This window comes from Chanodichthys erythropterus, chromosome 4 (genome assembly GCF_024489055.1).
Source record: "Chanodichthys erythropterus isolate Z2021 chromosome 4, ASM2448905v1, whole genome shotgun sequence".
In the NCBI taxonomy this organism is placed as follows: Eukaryota; Metazoa; Chordata; class Actinopteri; order Cypriniformes; family Xenocyprididae; genus Chanodichthys; species Chanodichthys erythropterus.
Window position 1 is genome coordinate 29,942,651 of NC_090224.1, and position 27,459 is coordinate 29,970,109.

Genomic DNA, 27,459 nt, shown 5'->3' on the forward strand with positions numbered 1-27,459 from the left:
GAGAAACTGAGGTGTCAGTCTGAAGAAAGCGTGCTGTGTTTGTGCGAATAAACGGCAGCGGCGATGAGCCACTTATATCTAAAATACAAAATAATAGTTAAAAAATTGTCATTTCTGTATACAGTATAAACGGCTTGTGAAAATGAAAATATTAAATACAATAATAAATGTTAAAAATATTTGTTAAATTCCATTTTATTTATCTTCTCATATTTATGTTGTTTTATTTTTATAATATGCTTTTGTAAAGTCTTGTTTTGAACTGCTTTTTACAATGTTTACTATTACTACTATTAATAGTATAATAGGTTTTTGGTAAATTGTATTAAAACCAGACCAAAAATCCTAATAATCCAACTAAATAATAATAATTATTAATGTAATAATATAGGGAACCCACTATATATATATATATAAATATATATATATATATATATATTTATATATATTTTTTTTTTTTTTTTTTTTTCCCTCTGGATTTTTAATGAGGCTTTCTTCTTCATTATGATATCAGGAGCGTTGTATCAGCCTGACGTTTTTTACTTTTAATAATCAGCAGGAAATGAAAGCAGCGACTTTCTTTTCTTTTTCCTTTTGTATTTTGTTGTTATTTGTTATTACTTGTGCACTGTTTTGAGCATCAATAAATAAAATAAGATCTCCCTTGGATACGCGGGAGAGATGAACGGTACTATTGTAAGCTGCCAGGAGATGGCAGTAATGCACTGATAAGTGCGATCTGCCAAGAATCAGAAGAAGACGATTCCGAATGAAGGATATGTGATAGCGCTGTGTGTGGAGCACATCGATGTTCACCTTCGTCATAAATGTTTATAATTTCGGGTTATGAAATAAGTTGTTAATGAGAGCAGCATGAGGACTGTGCTGAGGCTGAAGCGGGTAATGCCAGAAGGTGAGATGAGTTTATTTTGCTGAGAGTGATACACTATATTGGTAATTAAATACTAACGTTTTGAACACCAAAACAAATTCATTCTGCTGTGATAAATGTTTCCGACAGTAGTGTGTGCTGCATTCTTGATCTCATTACGTTACGTGCTCAGCTCTACGAGTGTCACTCAAAATAAAACTTGAGGTCTGATCAAACAACTAGTAAATACTACTGCACATAGTCTACTGCGTACATTTCGCATGTAATACTGTATGCTAGTCCGAAACAGGGCTTTATATGTTTGTCAAAGCGTGCAGTTGTAAGCTACAAGTGTCCTAGTGCATTATTTTCTTTTTAAAATAATTTGATAAATTCATGACATGTATCACTTTGTTCTCTAAAGCCTATGAATTAATTTTCAGTACATTCAAATAATAAATATTATTTGTGTTGGTATCTTAAACCCTAAAAATGTAAGGTGGCCCAACCTTCCGCACAAATTAACTGACTAGGAAAACTATTTAAAATGTTATTTTAATAATAAAAATTAAATACTATGGAATAAGTTAATGTTTGAAACCTTTCATATAAACACATTGTATAAATATCAGTAGTTTTAAAGCTGTTGAGATAATTGAAAAACTTTTCTTCGGGAATTTGTATATTCTCAAATGTCAGGGTGGCACAACGGCAGACATGGGTTTTTTATTATGAAGTGAAAAGGAAGGCGAAGTCATTTGATTTATTCTGTTTTTGATCAGTTTACTACTGTTTTGGTCAGTTTACTACTAATACAAACACTTGTATTTGTATTTTATTTTTATATGTATTTGAAATGAAAAAATAGTAATAATTAAAAAAAATCCAATATTCATCATATTCCCTGTCATTATTAATGTTGTCAGGGACTTCATGCCAAACAATTCCCTTCAGTCATGATTGTATTCACAATACAGCATGGCCTCTCATACCTTTTTGCTTGCATATAAGTTAGGGTATACACATACAGTACATACAAAAGTTTGGAATAATTTAGATATTTGAAAGAAGTCTCTTATTCTCACCAAGTAAAACAGTAATATTGTGAAATTTTATTAAAGCTTTTAAAAGTTTTATTTTTGTTTTTTAAATATAATTTAAAATGTAATGTATTGCAAAGACGTGCTTTTTTATTAATTTCTTTTGTTCTCTTCAGTCCAGGGATTAATCTTTTTGTAGAGAGAGATGACAAAGTCACAGCAACTAAGAAAACTGTATAGTAATGATACAGTGCTGTCTGTTGTAGTGATGTGGACCATATGGGGAAACAGATCCTGCTCAAACTCTTCTATCCGGAGACTGGAGTCAAACATATCCATCCTTAAACATCTTATTTCCAAAATCACTGCCACAGGCCCAATTTCAGTAGCTGAGTATATGAGGGAGGCACTCACTAATCCAGTGTCGGTATGTATCATATCACATTCACTTTTGATACTGTATTCTATGGAATTCTTAAACTTTTTGTATCATTACAATTAGGGCTGGGTAATCAAAGTGCTTATTTGAATGATCAAATTAGGGGTACACGATACCACTTTTTCATAAATGATTGAATATCCTTAGTATGTTCAAAAGTCAGAGTCAGAGTTTTGTGACCTTAAAGAACATGATGGATTGTAGCGTGATAGAAGGTCAGTTAAATACAAAGGAGCTTGAAGCATAATTTTATAATTGATACAGAACATAATAGGTAGCCATTGTAGAGATGATAATATTGGGGTGATATCAAGTTTTCTCCAGCAGCTGCTTTTTGGACTAACTGTTGTTTATTGAATATGCAGGACAGCTACCTAGTAATGCATTATAATAATCCAGTCTTGAGGTCATGAATGCCTGAATTAGTATTTCTGCATCTGAAACAGGTAACATATTCCGTAACTTAGCAATGTTTCTAAGGTAGTAGAATGCTGTTTTTGTAACATGGGAAGTATGATTTTCAAACGATAAATTGCTGTCTAATGTAACACCCAGATCTTTAACTGTAGAGGATGAAGTAACGGAACATCCTTCTAAATGTAGGATGCTTTCCAAGAGCTTGTGTGTACAGGATTTTGGTCCTATTTATCTCTATTATCAGAATTTTAATAGAAGAAAATTACTGTCTAGTCTTCAATGTTTTTAACACACTATGTTAAAAATCATTTAGAAATTTCATCTGGTCTGGAAGAAGTATATAGCTGAGTATCATCAGCATAACAGTGGAAACTAAGATTACACTTTATTTTAATAATCCACATTAGATAGTCTGCTACCTATAAGTAACTTTGCCATGTCAGCTAACTCAGATGTCTCCTGAACTGGAATATTCCCTTCAGGAGACATCTGATTATTTGTTAATCTCGCCGTTGTGCTGAATAATAACCTAAGTTTGTTTTGGTTCTTTTCTATGAGTTTTCAGAGTTGCTCTGCCCCAGCAGCTTTTAGAGCCTGTTTATAGCTACTAGCTAGACATACTGTCCTTCCACCTCTAAATACATTTTGACCGATGTCATTTTTTTATAACTGAAACAGATTATTTGCACTTTTAACTGATATGTAGTACCAATATTTATTTAATACTGATTACTTTTTTGTTTTTGACACCGTGATAACAACACCACTGAACAAACAGTTTTATTTATAACAATTTTGTCAATACACTAATTTCACTCCCACAATCTTACTTTCATACCAATAATAAAAAAAGAGAGAAATATGCAGTAAAGAGGAAAAATGCATTTTTTAATATAAATCTTTGGTAACACTTTATATTAACTTTTTTTAATAAATCATTAACAAACATTATATAATGCTTAACTGATCAGTAGTTAATATATATTCAAATAGCTAGAAATTTAAGATAATCTGCTTGTTAATGTTTACTACTGAACTTATTAAACATTACATATTAATGAATTACAGATGTCGTAAAACTTCAGTTGATATATAACCTGATGCACTTTTTTTTTTCTTTTTTCTTTTTTTTACATTTACAAATGTACAAATGCAAAAAGATGTGTGGTAGCTATGAGTGATCCGTATGTTCAACAGAAAATTGAACAATATAAGAATGTCTGGTCCCACTTTATATTATATGTTTTTGACTACTATCTTGTGTCAACAAAAAAATAAAAAAATAAATACAATTAAAAAATTGTTAGGTAAGTACTTGTGTTCAGGTTCTATTGCAAAATACTTTTGCTGCTGTTGAGGTGTGATAGAGTAATGTTAGGGACCAGTTTGGTCTTATGGGTAGATTTAAGGGTTGGTTAAGGGGTCAACAGTGAACAGGGGTCAGTTTGATTAGTAAAAGGAAACACTGTTCAAACTGTTTATATTACATTGTTTTGATAAATGATTTTCTTGAATTTTTTTCCCCTGTTGATGTATGATTCCTCTCATTTATCCTGTTTAAGGATATAGTATACTAGGTGTTGAGACAATAAAAATGTGTTTTGCACCCAAATTACAATTGTGCGTTATGTCTTTAGCAAGCATTTAGCTAAACTTAACTAACCACCTTTTGCACAAATGTTGTTACCATAGCTAAAGGTCCAATGCCCGTAATGGTACTACTTGATTATTAGTAAACATTTATAAACATTTACAAATGATGAATAGTTTCAACTTTAGAATGGGTACTGCAAAAACATAAACAAATAATTAATACATTTGTAAAGATATGTAAATATGGTCAATTCAGGTTATTCAAGACACTTTTTTGCCATTGAGATGACTGCCCTTAAAATTACTATATGATTAATAGTAAATATGTATAAACATTTACAATGATTAATAGTTTTAACTTTATATTGGGTACTGCAAAAACATGAACAAATAATAAATAAATGATTTATAAAAATGTGCAAATAGTAAAAGTCTGCATACACACCACAGTAAACGAAGACCAAATGTGTGACCTTTACAAACTGTAGTTATGAGTTAATGAATAATATGTTAACATGAATAATTGGTATGAAGTGCTTAAAATGACTAATTAAGCTAATTTAACTAAGTTAACATTAACTAAAGACGATAATGGACAATGAACTGAACGAAACGCAGTGTGTATATATATATATATATATATATATATATATATATATATATATATATATATATATATATATATATATATATAAAATATGAGAGAGAGAGAGAGAGAAGCAAACAAGGGAACTAAATGGGACACAGGTGTAATAAATCAGTAAATTAACAAGGAAGTAAACAGGGAAAACCAAAGACACACAGAAACTAAACATAATCGTGACATTTATATAATGTTTGTTAATGATTTGTTAATGAAAGTTATTAAGTGTTAGCATTTTGGTAGTATATTTGTGCAAATCTCTTTTTTGATCCTTCTCCCTTCTCTCATTATAGAGTCAGAAAAATCTGATTATTTGGAAAAAAGCAGACTTAACACATTTATAATGACGGCTGTTAAAAAATTAAAATATTTAATTGAACAGTGTTGAGATTTTTTAGAAGCTGGTTATTCTGTATTTGAATTTTTTTTTTTTTTTTTTTTTTCCCCTCTTAATACATATGAACATCTGTCTGGCTAATTAGATAGTAAATGCTCTTCCACCAGAGCTCAAGTCTGTTTTCTGTTTTTTAGGGATATTACGTAAAAAATGACATGCTTGGAGCAGGAGGTGATTTTATTACGTCACCAGAAATCAGTCAGATTTTCGGTGAGGTAAGCATTGTTTAGAATGAAATGTCCACTGAGTCTTAAAACCATATACATTTATAAAACAACTATGGTCTTTCTTCCACAGCTGTTGGGTGTCTGGTGTGTCAGTGAGTGGATGGCAGCGGGGAAATCCAGTGTGTTCCAGTTAGTGGAGCTCGGACCAGGTAGAGGTTCATTAGCCAGTGACATCCTGAGGGTAAGTACTCCAATGGCTATTGTCTGGTAGGGGAAGGCATCATAAAATGCAATAATATTGGCACTTTTGGTAAATGTGAGCAAAACAGTATGTGTAAAAAAATTACCTCTTGGTTTTTCATTCAAAATCTTCACAATAATAAAACTTTTAAAATGTAAGTAAAATTGTGTGCCACAATGACGGCTTCTCCTATAATGCTTAATGATGATGAAGAACACATAGCAAAAGCAAAAACAAAAAAAAAATTTGAATTTATTTTAAAATTTAAATAAATATGAAATATTGACATTTAAAAGATTTTTGTGCACATTGTCATCAAGAATTAAAGTTCTCTGTTGTTAACTGTCATTAAAAGGAATGCAGTTGTAACGCAAAACATAATTACTGCACAAATACACACTAAAAAAAATTGCCAGGAATTTACAGGATTATTAAAGAGTATTATTTTACAATAAATTACTGTAGTCAGAAATTTATAGTGAAATGAATGCATGCTGGGTCATTTTCTTATAAATTCCTGTTAAAGGGATAGTTCACCCAAAAATGAAAATTTGATGTTTATCTGCTTACCCCCAGCGCATCCTAGATGAAGGTGACTTTATTTCTTCAGTAGAACACAAATGATGATTTTTAACTCCAACCGCTGCCGTCTGTCAGTCAAATAATGGGAATGGATGGGAACTTGGATCAATAAGAGTCGAAAAAACATGCATGGACAAATCCAAAGTAAACCCTGCGGCTCGTGACGACACATTGATGTCCTAAGACACGAAACGATCGGTTTGTGCGAGAAACCGAACAGTATTTATATCATTTTTTACCTCTAATACACCACTATGTCGCTTAGTGAGGTCTGATCGCACTCTGACAATGGCAGTGATGTCTCGCGCATATACTTCAATGAGTGCTAGACATTACTGCTGTTGTCAGAGCACGATCAGACCTCACTAAACAAGTGCTGAATGCAGTTGGAAATAGTGGTGTATTAGATGTAAAAAATGATATAAATACTGTTCGGTTTCTCACACAAACCGTTCGTTTTGTGTCTTAGGACATCAATGTGTCATGACGAGCCGCAGAGTTTGATTTGTATTTGTCTGTGCATATTTTTTCGACTCTTATTGTTCATTGTTCGACTCTTATTGTTCCCATCCACTCGCATTATTTGACTGACAGACGGCAGCGGTTGGAGTTAAAAATCATCATTTGTGTTCTACTGAAGAAATAAAGTCACCTACATCTTGGATGCGCTGGGGGTAAGCAGATAAACATCAAATTTTCATTTTTGGGTGAACTATCCCTTTAATCAACAGCAAAATGATACTTGCATCACAGTAATTTACTGCTTTTACTGTGAATTCACATTATAAAGTTGTCTTTAACCATGTCAGAGTCCTGCACGGGTCCATTTTTGGATACCCGCCCCCGCCCGTACCCGCAAAGTTCAGCACCAGATCCGACCCGTCACCCATGATAATATCAAAATTAAATCTGCACCCGCCCAGACCCGTTAATATTTGGCCCGTTACCCAACCTGTGCCCGTGATAAATCACACACGCTGAAATCATTCCAATTAAAGGTCTTTATTTTTTAAAAGTTATGTTCTTAACTTTTAAAAAATTCTTAAAACTCTTTAAAGTTAATTTCGTTTTGTATTAATTGTATCTTAATTTTAATCAATATTTCATCAACCAATTGCTTGTATTTAATAAATAAGAAGTAAATATAGCAGGCAATAGATGATCACGACACGTACGGAGGCGCCGGGGAGAACTGGAGCTCGTATCATAAATGAACTAAAACTCAGCGTATAAGGTAACTTAGCCTACTTGCTTCACAGACCTGAGGAATACATCTATATTGGAATGTCTACTTTTAAACAGAGCAATTCAAAACGAAAGAAAACAGACTGTTCTCTGCTTATGTAATCCGAATGAAATGTGCATTTCTCTCAGGCGCGTTCACTACTGCGGCGATCGCGAGTCAGCATCGTCAACTTCATCTTTGCAGCCACTGACACAGAAAACACTTGTTTAATAATAAACAATTAACATGTATCCTTGCTATATTTTACATAATCATAAGGCTACATTTTTTGCCGGTTCTTTGACAGCGCAACCCTTATGTTAGCCTACATGAACTCATCACGACCGCATTAGCACAGAAAACATGGAGATGCAACGCTCGCTCCAACTAGGCTACGAGAAGCATCAACAGAAGTCGCACTGTCTCAGTGGTGGAGACGTGATGGGTCAAATGTCATATCGTTGTTGCGTATAATGGTAATTTAGACATACAAATATTGTGCATATTTTTCATCTGCGCTACTACCCGCCCGCAAGGAGTTAATTATCCGCCCGCATCCCCGCCCGTGAATTTTAGGAATGTCACAATCCACCCGTTTTATCCACTTTTATGCGGGTATCCGCGGGTACCCGACCCATTGCAGGACTCTGAACCATGTCACTGTAAAAAATTACATTGTTTACCACTGTAATTGTTGTGAAGTCACCACAATGGCGATCAGTATTCAATTTGCTTTGAATCTTGGACCTTGTATATTCTAGGGCTGTGCTCAGAATATCGATACAACGATACATCGTCATGAACTCCTGACGATGCACATATCGATACAGCAGCTGCCGTATCGAGTCTGTCTTGCTTTTAAATCTAGCCAATCACGTGACGTCAATCGATGCTAGCAGGCAACGCAAGCAGACATTCACGTTTCTGTGAGCTTTCATTCGTAAATAATCAACTGTTTTGTCAGGAAATGCGCTCTCGAACGGAGAAACACACGATCTCCAAATCATCGATCAAAACATGCTAACGTTTTAGGACAGGTCGATGGTATATAAATCATGCCCGAACGCTAGCGTTTGTCAATCAAGCCAAACCGTCCATTCAGAAACCGAGAAACTTGGAAGCCTCTCAGGTTGACGCGCAAGCTGGCTTGACTGACGTTTTCGTGAGGATATAGTTTATGGACTGTTTTGATTTCGGTAATTACATCTAGAAAGGTAAAAGCAGTGATGACATATAATAGAGATATCTGAAAGCGAAACGAAAGTGATATTGGCCTCGTCCAGTGGGGAGGATGCACGAGAGGAGACCTGCGCATTTAATTGGTATGTGTATACTGTAATACTGCATTTACAATGCTTATCAGTGGCATGCACTTTGATCGTGAAAGTGAAAGTGAAAGTGCCCTTTGCGGTCACATCGCATCATGTAAATCTTGTTAACATTAGTTAATGCACTGTAAACCAACATGAACAAACAATCAACAACTGTATTTTTTAATAACTAACATTAACAAAGATGAACTAATACAGTATGTATTGCTCAAGTTAGTTCATGTTAATACATTATCTGATGTTTTATAAATGAACCTTATTGTTAAGTGTGTATTGTAAACTCATGTAGCCCATATTTTGTTAATAAAAACGTATGTTGTTCTGGAACATATTTTGAGTTGATTTAACTACACAGATGAAAAAAAAAAAAAAACAGGCAGTATAGACATTATTATAATATTATAGCCGATATAATCAACCAACTTAGTTTTCTTACAGTCAACTTACTGTTGCAAGTGAAATTAGTCATTGAGCTTTGTTGATATGCTTCAGTGTCACTATAATTGTCAATTCAGTTACTGAGGGAGTGACTTTAAAAGCAAGCTTTTAAAAGAAGCTTTTTTTGTGACAATTTTTTAATATTTAATTTAAATAATTGTTTTTTTTAATGACAAAAACAAAATAGTTTTTCAGTTATCACGACTGTTATAACACTTGGTTATTCAATAAACACATATTACTGTTACTAAACTCTGCTCAAAAGAAATTTAAATTCTAAATTGAACCATATCGCGATACGTATCGTATCGTGGCTTTAGTATCGTGATGTGTATCGTATCGTGACATTGTTGGCGATACACAGCCCTACTATATTCATATTCAAATTTCTGATCTAGCCAGTCAGAAGGGTGACAACTGAAACATTTGTTAAAACAAGCTAAAATATAAAATAAGCTGATCTTAGGTCAGCTGATCTCTGCCAATTAGCTGATCTTAAGTCAGTCAAACTATTCTTAGCATGAATATAATGATTTAATTTTAATGTTATTTTAGCATGAAGATTTACTTATATCTTATTTCAAATTCATAACTGTTTGTAGATTGATCTTTCAAAATAGTGACATCATCTTGCAACACATTACTTTTTTTCTTATAAGCATCACCTATGCACAGACATCAATACTACAAAACACTGGTGACACTAAACAAATAATAATAATAAAAAAGATACACTCTGAAGAGTACAAAATAATGAAAAACGAAGTGAAACCAAGCTTTTTTTTTTTCTTTTTTTACCTATACAATTGTAAAAACTTGACTGAAATTTGCAGTAAAGTACTGTAGATTTTACAATACATTTCTGAGGGTGCAGTTAAGTAATACCAAGTAATACCAAGAGAAGTAATACTGTGAAATTACTGTGAAAGTAATGCAATTATTAACCTGGAATATACTGTAATTTCACATTAAAATTTTTAACTGTGCACTTTAGAGTACCAAAGGAATGCTTTAGGTGATTACAACTGTGGGGATGCTTCAATTGAGCAAGTGTCGTGTTCATATGTTCCAGGTTTTCAGTCAGTTAAAAGCTGTCCTGGGAGAGACAGATATCTCTGTTCATCTTGTGGAGGTCAGCCCAAAGTTAAGCCAACTTCAGGCCAAATGTCTAACTGGAGATCAGACGTGGACATGTAATGATGATCAGCCTGTTTACCGCAGTGGCACCACATGTACTGGCCTGCCTATATACTGGTACCACAGGATAGAGGATGTCCCGAGGGGTATGAACGCATCAAACTGAAAAAAACTCTCTCCTTGATAAGGTAATGATGCTTTCTTGTTGTAATCAAAGTCTGTTTTCCTTTTGCCAGGTTTTAGTGTCTTCCTTGCCCATGAGTTTTTTGATGCATTACCCATTCACAAGTTTCAGGTACACCAGATTGTAAAATTAAGTATTCACATGAAATATTAAAAATCTTAGCATAAGTTAATTTTAAATAATAATTTTCAAAATTAAACATTAGCATTACATAAAAAGGATTTTGGTCTTTTAGAGAACAGAGAAAGGCTGGCGGGAGGTGATGGTTGATATTGATCCTGAAAGTCCAGAAAAACTGAGATTTGTGGTTTCTCACAGTCCTACACTGGCCTCCAGCATGCTTATACAAGTGAGTTCTTCCTCCTTTGCTGAGAACATTTGTCATGAAGTCAGCAGATGAGAAGAAATGCAAGTCCATTTTACAATTTTAATTCTAGAGTTAATTTAAAAACAACATCAGTTAACCAAAATGCTTTCCAAGATAGTCAGGATAAAAAGAAGGATAAAATATGTAATAAATAAATAGCAAATATGTACATTCACACAAAACGTCAACAACAATTGCTTAATGACACCCATGGAGTGGTGTCATTAAGAAAAAACATCCAACATTAAATATCCTCAGAGCGATGACCCCTGTAGATCATCATGCCCATGTTTCTAAATAACGTCAGATATTTGAGCTTTTTAAAAAATAAATGTAAAACATGTTATTTGAAAAGATTTTTCTGTTTCATCCTCTTGTACATTCTTGTTTGTCAGTGAACTCTATCAATTATTATTTTTAGAAAGATGAAAACAGGCAGCATGTGGAAGTGTGTCCAGAAGGTGGAGTCATTGTTCAGAAACTGGCCAATCGGATTGCTGATGACGGAGGCGCAGCATTGATTGTAGACTATGGGCATGATGGAACAAAAACTGATACTTTCAGAGTAAGTGCCATGATTGTCATCTCTCTCAGGCTTTCTCTGATTTTGTTTATTGGCTGTAATACTGTATAATAGGTTAACATTTTTCACATAACATAATTATTGCAACACCTCTAATCCCAGTCTGTCTGAAATGATCTGAATTCCGGTTTCTACAAAGCCCCTCTTTCCGAAAAAGCCCAGAGTGCTCATGCAGCTGACTCCGTGTGTTGTATTTGGGCAAACACCTTAAGCGTGTCGAAAATGTAATGCCCCTTACCATAATTGCTTTACCAAATAGTTTCAGCATCCAAGGCTTTTAAAGCAATTAAAAATAAAACAATTAATAATGTCAACTATTTTACCGTCTGAATTAGAGCCTGAGTCACATTCTGAATATGTGGATGATCAAGCAAATCAATTGGAACCGACTTGTGTATAGCCGGCATTGTGTTCTCCCAAGTTCAGGAAGCTGTCCTCCAAAAAATGCAAGTAAACTTTTGGGTTGTACTGTTTAGAAACAGTGCTATAAATAAATCTTAACCAATGATTCCTTATTTCATCTGTTTTCGGAAGGCTTTAGCTTTCGCATCCAAACCCACAGCGTCTCCATGACATTGCAGCAACACTACAAGTCACAGAAGCCTTGTCTTATCTCTTTGTGTATGCCTTTGAGTAGGCATTATGCTAATATTTCACATTGTGACGGTAATTTCTGGACTTTGAGGCATTTTAGGTTGGTTCTTTGTTCAAATAAATCCCTTTGTGGGAGACTTCAAGCTTTGTAACTTTGCAGATTGTGCACAAACAGATACATTATTAATTAAAGGAAAAGGAAAATATTAAGCATCATTTGACCCCTTTAAAGCTGCACTCTGGAAGATTTTTCTTTGTAAAAATACCTAAATTCTTATCGATCCCTTTAAGCCTATGCCACTCATTTAAATTTTGAGCTGTAAGTAGGATTTCACTTCACTTTGTCAAATTCCTTTACAAAATCAATCCTGTAATTGGTGTAAAAAGTTGTTTCCATTTTGAAAATCACTGTGATCATATTACCTACACATGTTGTCGAATAGGGTTTCTGTTAACGGGTTAAGATCCCCCTTTATGCCCCTTGTGCCAGAATCCATTATCACTAAAGCATGTTTTGATGGACTGTGATAGATTGAACTCTGTTTGAATTCTTTATTTTTCAGTTGACTCTTATTATAAAGAAAGACCAGATCTATTTTTAGAAATTTTATCTGAGATAAATTAAAATAGGTTTTTAATTTTTTTTTTTTTTCTCACCATGAATATAGCCAGGGTAACTGGCATGGCATTAAACTATAAACAAACAAACACGGGAAATTCCAGGCTTATATCAGCTGTTTTTGTATGTTTGTCATGTCCGTTGTAAGAAATTAGTGTCCTGCCCTAAAATGTGATTCAACTTCATCTGATTTCATTATACTTGTATCAACCCATTGATCTTTACAATAAGGTTCACTAGTTAACGTTAGTTAACTACATTAGTTAACATGAACAAATAATGAACTGCACTTATATAGCATTTACTAATACATGATTAAAATCTTGTTAACATTAGTTAATGCACTGTGAACTAACATGAACAAACTATGAACAACTGTATTTTCACTAACTTGTTGCTAATCTTCGTTAACATTAATGTATTGCTCATGGTTAGTTCATTTTAGTTAATATATTAACTAATGTTTAACTAATGAACCTTATTGTAAAGTGTTACCGATTTATCAGAGAAGATCTAAGTAAACACTTTAATTGTTTCTGCACCATTTCTGCAAATTGTTATCAACTGTACAATGGGAGCAGGTTTGGGACACTGACATCTCAATGGGGCTTCATTAACATACAGATCATGGAGAAGTAAATTGTAACTGTATAAAAGTTTAGGTGTTCAGTGTCCATCCTGACTCCATTGAAACCAAGGTGCTGCTATGCTGCAAGTTCTTCCTCTTTCAATCTTTAGTGTCCCCATAATTTTTTCTTACACCATAGACACAGAAGAACTACTATATTACGTGTCCTGTGGAGGAGTGCTTGTTGTTGTTGCATAGAATTTGAACTAGACAGCTAGTTTAATACAATATAATATAACAATATAAAACCGCAACCCTCTGGGAATCGTCCATTGTCAAAACAAAAAAATTGGAATGAGACAAGGAAATGACATGAGGGTTCTTTTTTTTTTTGCCTTTCCCTCGCCAATTCTCAAAGTGTCTCATTTACTTGGATGTACGTTATTGCTTACATTTAGCAAGTGCCTACTACTAGCAGAATCTGTGCAGTGGGTTTAAATGGAGCAGCCCAAGTCCTAGTTCACTTGTAACCTGCATGGAACTAATTTTTTACATTTTTTTCCTGTATGAATTTGTTGTTAAAGTTTATTTTTGTGGCAGGGCTTTAAAGACCATCAACTCCACAATGTCTTGGAGGCACCTGGCATGGCAGACTTGACAGCAGATGTGGACTTCAGTTACCTGAGGAAAATTACAGGAAATCAGGTGACCTGCTTGGGACCTATCACACAAAGATCCTTCCTGAAGAACATGGGCATTGACTCCCGCCTGCAGGTGAGAATGACAGTATTTATGTCTGGATGCTTTTAAAAGAAGTACACAAATTACCATGATTTCTACAAAACATTCAACATTAATCATAAAAAGAACCAAATCAGCATATCAGAATGATTTCTGAAAGACCAATAACATTGAAGACTGGAGTAAAAGATGCTGAAAAAGCTGCTTTTCTATCACAGGAATAACTTACATATTACATTATAATAAAATAGAAAAGTTCATTTTAATTGTAATAATATTCCACAATATTACAGTTTTTATTTTTGACCATATAAATGCAGCCTTTGTGAGCACAAGAGACTACCGACCCCAAAATTTTATTTTGTAAAAATTCATAAACTTTTCTATTAGGGTTAGTTTTGATAAATATTTGTGTATAAAACCAATGGTGTAGTGCAGTGGTTCCCAACCACATTCCCGGAGGCCCTCCAACACTGCATGTTTTCTATGTCTCCTTAATCAAACACAGCTGATTCAGATCATCAGCTCATTAGTAGAGACTCCAAGACCTGAAATGGGTGTGTCAGATAAAGGAGAGGCCTCCTGGAACGTGGTTGGGAACCACTGGTGTAGTGTATGTGTTTTAATAACTGACCCAAAACAAATCTCCCTAAAATGTCACAGTGTACTTAGTCTTTAGCCATATTTTTTGGCAAAGTTTTGTTGTTTTAACTCATGACCTTTGTTTTGTCATGTTCTGTTTTAGGTCCTCTTGAGGAGCTGTCATGACCCCTCCACCAGAGCACAGCTCATCAACAGCTATGACATGCTAATCAACCCTGAGAAAATGGGACACAGGTTTCAGTTCTTCTCTATGCTCAGTCAAGGTCGGCTGGCTCAAAGGAAAGGGATGCAAAAGGACGCAGCACCGTTAACCGTGGCGGGCTTTGCTGAGCTGAACGTGCAATGAAAAGATTGTAAATGGACATCCACATGTTCTGAAAAACTAGACAACTAGATGTAATCTTGTGCTACAGACATGCATTGGACTGTACTGATTGTTCAGTTTAGTTGAAATAAATAATTTGTTTAATGGTCTGCACTCTGTTATTGCAGTATCAAGCACATTTCTCCCTTATCTGACACACTCGGGCCTGTTCCTGAAGCTCTTGAGCTGATGATCTGAATCAAGTGTGTTAAGGAAGAAATACAAAATTTGTGGTCGGTCCCTAGGATAAAAGTTGAGAACCACTGTATTAGACCTTTCTTCAAGGTCTAGAATATGGTCTGATATTTGATGCAAGTAAAATCTTCTACCAGCTTAAAAGGGTAGGGAAAAAAACAGAAAATGGTAAACAGGTGATGTTAACAGTGAGCAGTACACTTTGCTGTATTTGAATTTGTCTGAACAATGTAAATAAGTTTTATATAACAAGCACCCTTTAACCAGTGTCAGTGATTGAGCTTATTAATGACTGAAACCCTTGCATTCATGTTCCAGCATCTAGTTGTAGGCCTTTATCTAAAAACTGTTCAAAATAGCAGTTTCCCAACCTTGATTGTGAAGGAACACCAAAAGCACACATTAAGGACCCATCCATTTTGGGTCTTAAAGGAACACTCCACTTTTTTTGAAAATAGGCTCATTTTCCAACTCCCCTAGAGTTAAACATTTGAGTTTTACCGTTTTCGAATCCATTCAGCCGATCTCTGGTTCTGGCGGTACCACTTTTAGCATAGCTTAGCATAGTTCATTGAATCTGATTAGACCGTTAGCATCGCGCTTAAAAATGACCAAAGAGTTTTGATATTTTTCCTATTTAAAACTTGACTCTTCTGTAGTTAAATCGTGTACTAAGGCCGACAGAAAATGAAAAGTTGCGATTTTCTAGGCTGATATGGCTAGGAACTATACTCTCTTTCCGGCGTAATAATCAAGGAACTTTGCTGCCGAATCATGGCTGCAGCAGGCGCAATGATATTACGCAGCGTCTCTCACAAACGTCTCCATGGTTGCAAGGCACGTTCCCTGTGCAAGCAGGGGCTCACGGGCGCTGCGTAATATCATTGCACTGCTGAAGCCATGGAACGGCAGCAAAGTTCCTTGATTATTACGCCAGAAAGAGAGTATAGTTCCTTGCCATATCAGCCTAGAAAATCACAACTTTTTATTTTCCGTCGGTCTTAGTACACGATTTAACTACAGAAGAGTCAAGTATTAAATAGGAAAAATATCAAAACTCTTTGGTAATTTTTAAGCGCGATGCTAACGGTCTAATCAGATTCAATGAACTATGCTAAGCTATGCTAAAAGTGGTACCGCCAGAACCGGAGATCGGCTGAATGGATTCGAAAACGGTAAAACTCAACTGTTTAACTCTAGGGGAGTTAGAAAATGAGCCTATTTTCAAAAAAAGTGGAGTGTTCCTTTAAGAGTCTCTACTAATGAGCTAATGAGTTGTACCTGGTCTGTTTGATTAGGAAGAGTTTGAAAAAGCTGTCTGAAATGACCTCATTTCATCTCACCTCATTTATTCTCATTTACTGTTCCCTACTTTAGCCCACTAAAAGTCCACTTGAAGGAGTGAATAAAAACACTTGAGCAAAATCAAAGTTCAAAATCAAAGGCTGTACCCTCGCATTTGCCAGCCGCATACATTGAGGCTGTCTCATTTCAGATAAGCAACCTTTTTTTTTCCATAGTATGAAAGAAATTACTGCAATTTATGCCTCGCAAGAAATGTCAATCCTATAATATTACTTCTCTAAACAACAAATGCAACCTCCAGAGGGTGCAGCCTCAGACATGAAATGCCAAAAGCCAAACACTCCAAAAGTACTCGATCAAGTAATAAAGGAAGCATGTAATGTACCTGACTACTGTGATCTTACTAATACCAAAGTTAAGTTATGGATACAATGCATAAACTCTGTTTTGAAGAAAATTTGTATTGTTATAAATTGTCATGAAAATATGCATAAAATGGATGATACTTTGTTTTTGAAAAAATTGAGGGAGAGAAATGAGTGAGAGGGAAAGGACCTTTAGAGAGAAAATTACAGTTTTTTTTCGGTTGCTAAACGACAGTGAGCACAACTGGAGCTACATGTGCAAAACTCTAACTACAGTCTGCACTACCAACAGTCACCTGAGCTAAACAGTTAACACATGGCTCAAAACAGGCTCAGTGCAGCCAAACACTATGCACAACCCTCACTGTGATAACACACACTGTCACTCAGAACACACTGAGAGTAAAAACACTAGCATCAAACACCAACACAGAAAATACAAACTTTTCATTTTTACAGTTTGAACAATTTCAGTGACTTCATACAAAGTAATATTTTCTTCAAAGAAAAGAGTGACATTCTTTCAGATGATTTATTTACATTTTTAGAACATAATTCTTTACAGTTTTTTTACAGATGCTAGGACATTTCTCAATACTTAGGCAACTTTTTCAAAACTCTTCACACAGTTCTCCTAACCAACTTTCATCTTGGCACAGCAGTTCATTTCACAAATTAAAAATGCACTAAATCTACCAAAACACTTCATTCATGTCTCAAATCAACTCATTCTTCCAGAACACTAGCAAAGGTTTTCACCCAGCAAACACGCTTTGTCACTTATAAAACATCGACCTATAAACACTAACATCAGTTAGCATTATACATTGTTTTCTTTTTTAAGATTTCTTTATAAAACAAGAATGACACTCTCTATTGTTTATAATTCACTGCAGTTTATGTTACATGGTCCATGTTTACATTGCAGAACAAAATTATTCCTGAGTTTCCCCTTTTGAGTTGATGGTAATGAAATGGAGAGACTAATGCTTGTGTAGGTGTTTAGTTTCATCTAATTGCTTTGATAGTATTTGATTTTTTAGATTCAGAATATATTTCATAACTATATTACTGTAGAAATGCAGCATATTTCTGTCTTATTCAGTTTTGTATGATGTTATTGTTTTGAACACAAGTTTACAGTTTTTTACGATTGCTTACACACTAAAATTAAACTTTTCCCGCAATTAGCAAAACCTAACACCCAAGGAGCAAAACACAAGGCTAGATCTGCACAACTATAAGCACATTCTCAGCCTCACACTTTTTGCAAAACACTACACTTATTGTTTTGCACAACACTAAACACACTTCTCTACATTACACACAGAAATCTAACATAATGTCACTTCTTTGCCATTTTAAGACACTGCTGTCCAAAATACCACACACATAAACCAATTGATCAAACACAGCCGTCAGGTGTTCAGACACTCAGGTGCTTAACTGTAAACTCAACAATCAGGTGCAAGTACTATAAAAAGGCAAAAGGTGAGTTTATGTATCTTCAACAAAATGGAAGGCAATGCTGCAGTAAGAGGGAGAGGGAGAAACATTATTTTGAATGTCCCGGGCCAACGCAGTGGTAACATCATGTTGGGGAAAAATTTAATATGCCAATATCTGCTTCAAGCTATGCAAAACACCTCTCTGAGCTCAACAGACACAGTGTCTGCTGAAATCCAGGGGGGTAACGGTGAGACACCCAAACTGAGAGCTTTCTCAAACCTAGGGTATCGGATAATTTAAATAAGTTCAAAGACAGAAGGGGGACCATTGTGTTTCCTGCTTGTTAATTAAATTAGTTCTAAAGACAGAAGGGGAAGCCATTTGTGTATGTGTATTGTCACTAGCCATTTGTGTATGTGTATTGTCACTTTCACCCTGTATGGAAAAGTACTGAGAAGAGTTGCTCAAACATTGGGGGTATAAATGTTTGTGGGTTCTCTTGTGTCCTTAGTTCACACTCGGGGCAGACATTGTATGGTTGTGTCGACTGTGGACTCTTTCTTGCAAGAAATAAAATCTTTATAAAGTGAATTCTCCTAAGGTTTGTCTCTTACTAGTGATGTCAGCTAATTCATTTTTGCCGCAACAATTTTGGTGTCAGAAGTGGGATTCCTTGGACGGACCTTCTGGACCTGGGCAGCACCGGTGACCTGCAATCCTGACCCAAGTCAGCCCTAACCCCGTTTAGATTCAGGGACGAGGGGCCGGTGCTGTGTATGTCCGGGAGGACGACCACTGGAATCAAGAGAAAAGAACCCGAGACGGCAACGGGAGCTGCTGGTAAGAGACAAACTTGGAAAATTCAGGGGGAGATTTTTTTTTAAATAGAATTTGGTTAAATTGAAAATTGAATTGATAGGGATAAACCATAAGGGGAGTCTGAATCTGTGGCAAATGCAGCGTGAACTGATGTTTTTTACGAGGTAAAAAAAAAAAAAAAAAAAAAACTGAAATCACGTGGGCGAATAAGAGGGACTGAGTTGTGTGCGGTCCGGGGACTAGAGGGACTGAGTTGTGTGCGGTCCGGGGACTGAGTTGTGTGCGGTCCCAAATAGGGCGCTATTGAGAGCGTCCGCCCGGCTGATCTTGGGTGAAGAGATCAGATCTGTACGGAGACGTCCAACAGATTAATAGCGCGCGCGCGAAAAGCAACAGAATCAGACTGCCAATATGGGGAAATCCCAAAGCAAGCTAGCTGAATATGAGACACCGGTATTTTGTCAAATGAGAAAATTATATGGCCAAAGATGCATGCAAGATATAGAAAAGTTGATCAAATATCATGATTTCCCAAAAGAAGGAACACTTAGTAGTACAAGGTTGAAAACGGTAAAATTGTCGATCGAAGAAGGGAGTGACATAACGAAGGGTTGTGCTAAAAAACATGTATGTGGGAAATGTGAGAAAACAATTAATTGCTGGGTGGAAGAGGCAGATAATAGGGAAAGAAGAATGTTGAAAAAAGAAAAGAAAAATGAAGAAAAGGCGACTGCGCCTCCACAGAATGAGATTACTATTACTAACACATCTTATGCTTGTGCTTTTCCACATGAAACACCGCCGAGCTACACAATTTATCCCAATGCGGAGCTCCAAGGCCTGAAAGTGGACCCCGACCTCGACTGCTCTCCGTTTCCACCGAACCAACCAATTCTACCAGCCAAACCAACTCCAGCTCCCCAGCAGAGAGACGGGGGAGCACGCGCCGCTGAGATGAGAGAAGAGAGAGCGCGCACAGCTGAACGGTCAACAGAAGGAGGAGCATGCGCAGCCGAGCCAACAGCAGAGGGGGCGCACGCAGCTGAAAGCTTCCGGGGCAAAGAAACACTGCCGTCCGGAAGGAGAAAGAGACTAGTGATCCGGAAGACAAAGCAAAGAAAGAAAGGTGCGCAATCATATGTTTTACGTTCCAACACACATGCACGAGCCAGAATGCTGGAGTCAGACGGGGACTTCGATCTGAATCCTGATACCCTCACAGAGAGCGACGAGGAAGAGGAAGAGGAAGAGGAAGATTTTGAGATCCAGAGTCCGAAGAAAACAAAGAACTGGGACAGAACTGCGAAGGAAGAGCGGGTGAGCATCACAGCACCCATGGTGGAAGTTATGGGAACAAATTCAATAGAATTAGTATACCGCCCTTGGAATTTAACCGACATGAAAGAGGCAATGGCCCACCTGCCGAATCCCGACGACGCAGGGGACCGTTTCGCCACCGAACTGATGACATTCTGCCAAGAGTTCAGCCCGACGCTAAATGAACTGAAAAGAATCATGATGGCAAAGCTGGGAGGAATGAACTGGCACAAGATCAGCGCAGAATTACCAGCAGCAGATCACAGACGAAGTCACGTTAACTGGTATCATGCTTCAAACGACGGATATCGAGCAGCTGTGATGGGACTGACTGAGACTGTGAGGAGAGCATTTCCAGCGCGCATTGACATGTCCAGAGTGAGCCACTGCCGTCAAGAACCAGGTGAGAGCGTTCAAGTTTATTATGAGCGACTCTACAGTGTGTTTTGCAAGCACAGCGGGTTAAAGGAACCAGCAGATCGTGGCGACAGACCAACCACGTGGGAAAGTTGTTTGGCGAATAGTCTTTTGAATGGACTGAGACCTGAGATTTCCCAAGCCGTGAAACACAGCTATATTGAATGGACTGAAGGACGAGTAAGCACCATCATGAAACATGCCTTGCACGCGGAAGATGAGCTGAGGGCAAAGAAGGAAAGGTCAAGAATAAAAGAATTGCAGTTGGCAGCCGTGCAAAGACCGCAAAGATTCAGCGGGAACATATGGGGACACAATTCAGATAAAAATGGCTGTTATCTGTGCGGAGCTGATGACCACATTGTTCGTGAGTGCACGAGATGCAGGAAGTGCAAAATGGATGGACATTTGGCAATAAACTGCCCTGAACTGCGAAAGGCTGACTGAGGAAAAAGGATGCGGAGAGCAGGAGGAGATCGGGTGGACCACGGCCAAGGATGCAAAAACCGCCGCAAAGGGAAGTACACATTTACTAATATCAAACACACACACAAACGCACCCACACCTGAACACATGCACTGATAATGCAATGAAAAAAAAAAAAAAAAAAAAGCTTGCACCTCTTTGTGTGTTTCTGAAACAAACAGAGAAGATTTTGACAAATGTTTGATTATGTATAGCAGTAAGGGATTTTTAAACATGCCTGAATATCCGCTGCTAGTTGAAGGGACAATGATTTCATTTTTGGTAGACTCAGGGGCGACCCGATCTGTTTTGCGATCATGTGACTTGCCATGTGAACCAGCGCTAACAAACAAAACGCATGGTTCTTTGTCTGTATCAGGACATTATATAACAGAACTGTTCACTGTGCCACTAAAGTGTGAGACGGAAGGGGGCCACATGCTGAAGCATGCATTTTTTAACTTCAAAAACATGCCCAGTACCCATTCTGGACCAAGATTTAATGTGCAAATTAAATTTGGTAATGGTTGCAGATCCCTCAGGCATTGTAGTGAGAGAGGGTGAGCAAATGTATTTGAAAACAGAACCAAAAATGGGTTTACAAATGGCACATAACCAAAACTGAGTGGCCAAAAACAATCTGTGAATTGGGAAAAAAATAGAACGCTGTCATTTGGTACAGATTTTATGATGCCTGACAATTTGCATTGCACGTCACTTCGCAACAGAACGAGATACTATGGAGAAAAAAAAAAAAAAAAAAAAAAAAAAAATCTGTTCTTTTGTAGCTACATGGAGACAGAATGCGACCAGTGGGTTATTTCTCTGGCAAATTAGATCCAGTAGCAGCAGGCCTGCCGCACTGTCTGAGGGTCGTGGCAGCTGCTGAACAGGCTGTGATGGCCTCTAGAGAATTTGTGGGGTATTCTGACATGACATTAATGGTTCCGCATGCCGTTTCCATGATTTTGCAGAAACAGAAGACATCACATTTGTCAACAGCACGATGGCTGAGGTATCAAACAATTTTGCTGGATATGCCAAACATCACGGTCAAGCGTTGAAGAGTGCTGAATCCTGCCACTCTCCCTCTAAAAGAGGAGGATGGGGAGGAACATCATTGCTGTTTGACTGCACTCAAACAGATATGTACCCCGCGCCCTGACATTTCGGACACACTGCTCGAAAACAGTGAGCATATCCTGTTTGTGGATGGCTCTGCGTTCAGAGATCCACAGACAGGCCTGAACAAAGTTGGTTACGCAGTGACCACTGAATTCGAAACATTGACATCTGGCACATTGCCATCAAATTTTTTTAGCTCAAGCGGCGGAGCTCGTAGCCCTAGCAGAAGCATGCTAGCTTATGGAGGGTAAAAGTGTAACGATTTACACAGATTCACGATACACGTTCGGGGTTGAGAATGATTTTGGGGCTTTATGGAAACATATAAAAAAAAAATTTTTTTTTGAAATCTGATGGCCGGCCAATTCTAAATGCTTCTCTTGTGTCTACTCTTCTAGACACAATTCTCTTGCCAAAACAACTTGCTATCTGTAAATGCGCAGCGCATACTAAAAACAAAGATTTCATTTCAACAGGAAACACAAGAGCAGATATGGCTGCGAAGGCCGCGGCAGCACAGCAGTCAAAGGAACCAGAATGTATTTTATTATCTGAAACTAACACAAATGCTTTGACTTCCTTACAGAGTATGCAGGCATTTGCTACAGTAGCGGAGAAGAACCTGTGGAGACGTTGTGGCTGCAAACTTGAGAATGATGTGTGGATGAGCGTGGATGGCAAGCCTTGTTTACCCCGACATTTTTTTTTTTTTTCTCTCATTATGCTAAATGCCTCCATGGGCGAGACCATGGAGGCAAAGGGGCTATGGTAGGGCAGATGAAAGACATGTGGTTCACAAAGGGTTTTATTGTGTTAATGTACATGAGAATGAGAAAAACAACCAGAGTAAATCTAAGCCCATTTGAAATTGTTTTTGGACGACCGCCCTTCATGGGAATGGAAGGGGGTAAACAACAGTTGCCATCCATAGATTTGTGTGAGCACAATATGTTGAATTACCGCAAAGAAAAGTCTTCTCTATTGTCTAATGTCTGTGTGCGGGAGAAAGATTCTCAGGGGAAACCGGCTGAGACTCCCTTGCAGAACATCAAGCCGGGAGATTACATGGTGATAAGGGACCTGAGGAGGAAGAGCTGGAAGGTGAAAAAGCTTGAGCCTTTTATCGTGCTTCTGACGACACACCGCCGTCAAGGTAGCTGAGAGAGCGACGTGGGTGCATGCGAGCCATTGCAGAAAGGTCCCACCAGTGATCGGGGAGGAGGAGCCGAGAGGAGAGGAGCAGAGACACTGGCACAACATGGTGCTGAGCCAACCAGTTTTCAAAGAAAACACATCAAAACTAATCTTCCTCGTACGTCCTGGACGTACAACTGTGCGATCCACTTAGCAGTGCATTTCCAGCATAGTACAGAGAATGTTGAAGACTAATATGTCTCAGCAAATGGGTAAACTAACTGTTTATGACGATTACAATGAGTGAATGAACAAATTTGATGAGATGTTAAGCGAGGAGACAACTAAAATAAATTAGGGGATTTTTATTTATTTGTTTTTATTATTTTATTTAATCTGGGTAACATTTCAAGGGAACCCAGATATCTAAATGTTTCTTTATTTACAAATTTAAGAGAGTAATCATTTATACAAAAAATTAGAGATGAAGAGTGTAAGTGTGATGAGTAACTTAAATTTGCTTGTTTTATTATTATTGTTTATTATTCTTATTTTATTCATACCTACACATTTTAAATTTTTCTTGTGAGTTATCAAAGAATGATAAAAGGGGGAATTGTTGGGGAAAAATTTAATATGCCAATATCTGCTTCAAGCTATGCAAAACACCTCTCTGAGCTCAACAGACACAGTGTCTGCTGAAATCCAGGGGGGTAACGGTGAGACACCCAAACTGAGAGCTTTCTCAAACCTAGGGTATCGGATAATTTAAATAAGTTCAAAGACAGAAGGGGGACCATTGTGTTTCCTGCTTGTTAATTAAATTAGTTCTAAAGACAGAAGGGGAAGCCATTTGTGTATGTGTATTGTCACTAGCCATTTGTGTATGTGTATTGTCACTTTCACCCTGTATGGAAAAGTACTGAGAAGAGTTGCTCAAACATTGGGGGTATAAATGTTTGTGGGTTCTCTTGTGTCCTTAGTTCACACTCGGGGCAGACATTGTATGGTTGTGTCGACTGTGGACTCTTTCTTGCAAGAAATAAAATCTTTATAAAGTGAATTCTCCTAAGGTTTGTCTCTTACTAGTGATGTCAGCTAATTCATTTTTGCCGCAACAATCACAATATATGTTGCAATCACGCAGAATGAGGTCATCCACCAGCATGCCAACTTAGGCCCTTACAACACGGCCCACGTATTCACATTTTAGACAGACTGCACAAAATTGTTACAGCAGAAGACCAAATGGATGCAGAGCAGATGAGATACATTGTCATAAGGGACAATGTAAATTTCCATCTATCTGCTTTGGTCCAAAACTGGTTTCATTAGCGTCCACAATTTTCACTCCAATACATTCTACCATACTGTCCCTTCCTTAAACCCATTGAGGAGTTTTTGTTTTGTTTTTTGTTTTTTTTTGGCATGGCGGTGGAAGGTTTACGATCTCCAGCCCTATATCAGGATATGCCTCATTCAAGCCATGGAGAAGGCCTGACCTAATTGATGCTGGGTCTGTGCAAGGATGGATTCACCTTTCAAGAAGATCCTTCCCTTGCTGTCTTACGAGGGAGGACATCGCCTGTTATGTGGATGAAGTGCTATGGCCAGATCCAGCTAGGCCAAGAGATGATGCTAAGGTGTTTTTTCTATTTTTTTTTTTTTTTTTTTTTCCCATTTAAAATCATGCTTTGTTTTGTCTCCACAATTTTTTTGTTTTGTTTGTGTAAAACATTGTATTTAGAATATGTTCTGATTTTCAGTGCAATATATATATATATATATATATATATATATATATATATATATATATATATTCATGTACTCTAACAATATCTCTGAAAAAATCAAACCCAGACTATATAATTAGAAAAGTATAGAAGTTACAAGTGTTTAAGATTGAGCACAGCAGTGTGTAAATGAATCAAACAGAATCAGAATGTATGAACCATGTGTGTTCCATACGGTGTCAAAGTTGGGTTTTGTTAAATTAATGTCAAGTTTTGAATGAAGTGTTTCATTTTGCAAATGATCTGAAGTGTTGTGCTACTTTGGTGTAGGGTTGTGTTAATTGTGTGTAGTGTTTTGACAAACCGAGCCCTGTTTTCAAAACTGTGCTTAAGCAATCGTAAAAAACTGTAACAGTTTTGAAAACAGTATGTAAGCATGTGCAGATTGGCCTGTACGTACAAAGAGTTTTGGCAGTTGTTGTGTCTGAGTGAGAAAAGAATTCATGAAATTTGAGAAAATGTAGTCATTGAATGCATTTTGTGCCAAAGCAATGATAATTGATCCTCAGTTTAGCCCACATAGACTTCTGTTGTGCTCACTGTGTGAAGAGTTTTGCAAAAGTGACCTAAGTATTGAGAAATGTGTCCTATCATCTGTAAAAAACTGTAAGGTAAATGAAAATTAGCAGTTTGCTTCAATAGTCTGTAGTAATTTACGGAATTACAGTAATGAGTTACACACATATATATATGTGTGTGTGTTCACTAACAACTCTAAAACAAGACACCTGCTTAGCCTTTCAGCTGAAATTGCAATGTTTGAAAGGCACAAGGCTGAAATCTAGTTTTGAATGTGTGGTTCACAGTTTTGACAGCAGTGTGTTAGCATTTGAACAAAGTGCTGTAAATCCACAGTGTTGTGCAGGTTGTGGTTAAAGTCATGGGATAAGTGTGTAGAGTTTTGAAAACTGTGTTCAAGCAATGAAAAACGAACTAAAGTTTGGTTCACATGAACTGCTGCTGTGCAGACTGTAGTTAGAGTTTTGCACATGTGACTCCAGTTGTGCCCACTGTCGTTTAGCAATCGAAAAAAACTGTAACAGGATCCACACAGAAGGGAAAAGATCCTAGAGAACAACGCAAATAAAATAGAATCAAAATTATGCCTTAAAAAGAGCAGCCATATACTTTTAAAAAATGTGATTTTTAAAAACATGGTTAATGATGTAACAAAATATTCCTAATGTTTAATCAGGAACTAATTTCTGCAGGTCATGGATTTCCAAACATGTAATTTAATAGCTCTGATATACAGCATCCTAATAGCCTAAAAGATTATTGACTATTGCTGTGTCCGAAAACTTCACTCAGTCTCTAATCCCAGTATAGTGCATGGCAGTTTAGGACATGAATCAGCAAGGAGTGAATGGAATAAAGCAAGGAATTTGGACTCTGAAATACATCAATGATTTAAGTGTAAACTGTATTGTGTATATTATATTATATTAAGTGTATATTAATTTTTTTGCAGTGCATGCAACATTTAATGCCATGACTTTATGAATTTAAGACTTTGTGCTCTGATTTAATACCTTTTTAAGACCTGGTTTTTAAAAGTGTAAAAAAAAAAAAAAAAAAAAATGTATAATAAAAGATTATGTGGTTTTTATAATGAATTAACACTGCTTTTGTCATTTTTTACAAGATGGACAAAATTTGTCACCAAAAAAGTCATTTGGTTTAACCAAAATTTAAGTTTTACCGAATGACAATATTTTCAAACAATGCTAACAGGCTGATATCTAGCTAGCTAGCAAAAGGACAATCAAACATTTTATATTTTGTACAGGTTACATGTTATATTTTATATAAACCTGTACAAAATATAAAATGTAACATCTTCCATGTTTTATAGCAGTTGTACCGAATGACCTGATATTTCGAGACATGCATATGAGCAAGTGAAAACATGCATTTTACAAATAGTTTA

At 36.7% G+C, this 27,459-nt stretch overlaps 1 protein-coding gene across 4 annotated transcripts; it reads left to right on the forward strand.

Annotated features, from left to right (window-relative positions):
• The first annotated feature begins 770 nt into the window (after positions 1–770).
• Positions 771–15,512, forward strand: ndufaf7 (NADH:ubiquinone oxidoreductase complex assembly factor 7). Of its 4 annotated transcripts, none has more exons than XM_067384702.1 (10): positions 771–913; positions 2,178–2,338; positions 5,535–5,615; positions 5,698–5,808; positions 10,457–10,667; positions 10,758–10,816; positions 10,941–11,054; positions 11,494–11,637; positions 14,037–14,210; positions 14,923–15,512. In XM_067384702.1, exons 1-10 carry the CDS (start codon positions 874–876, stop codon positions 15,124–15,126), a joined length of 1,299 nt encoding a protein of 432 aa, XP_067240803.1. In that variant the 5' UTR covers positions 771–873; the 3' UTR covers positions 15,127–15,512. The 4 variants fall into 4 exon arrangements, with proteins under 4 accessions (XP_067240803.1, XP_067240802.1, XP_067240805.1 ...); XM_067384701.1 differs by having other exon boundaries at positions 773–913; positions 2,088–2,338; XM_067384704.1 differs by having other exon boundaries at positions 773–913; positions 2,088–2,338; positions 5,535–5,610.
• Positions 15,513–27,459: the final 11,947 nt, after the last annotated feature.

Bases quoted from the DNA above. Each gene is read 5' to 3' on its own strand.
- ndufaf7 (XM_067384701.1), top strand. From the start codon at position 2,117: ATGACAAAGTCACAGCAACTAAGAAAACTGTATAGTAATGATACAGTG. The intron at 11,638-14,036 runs GTAAGTGCCATG...TTTTTGTGGCAG, and splicing joins CAAAAACTGATACTTTCAGA to GGCTTTAAAGACCATCAACT. The intron at 14,211-14,922 runs GTGAGAATGACA...GTTCTGTTTTAG, and splicing joins GCATTGACTCCCGCCTGCAG to GTCCTCTTGAGGAGCTGTCA.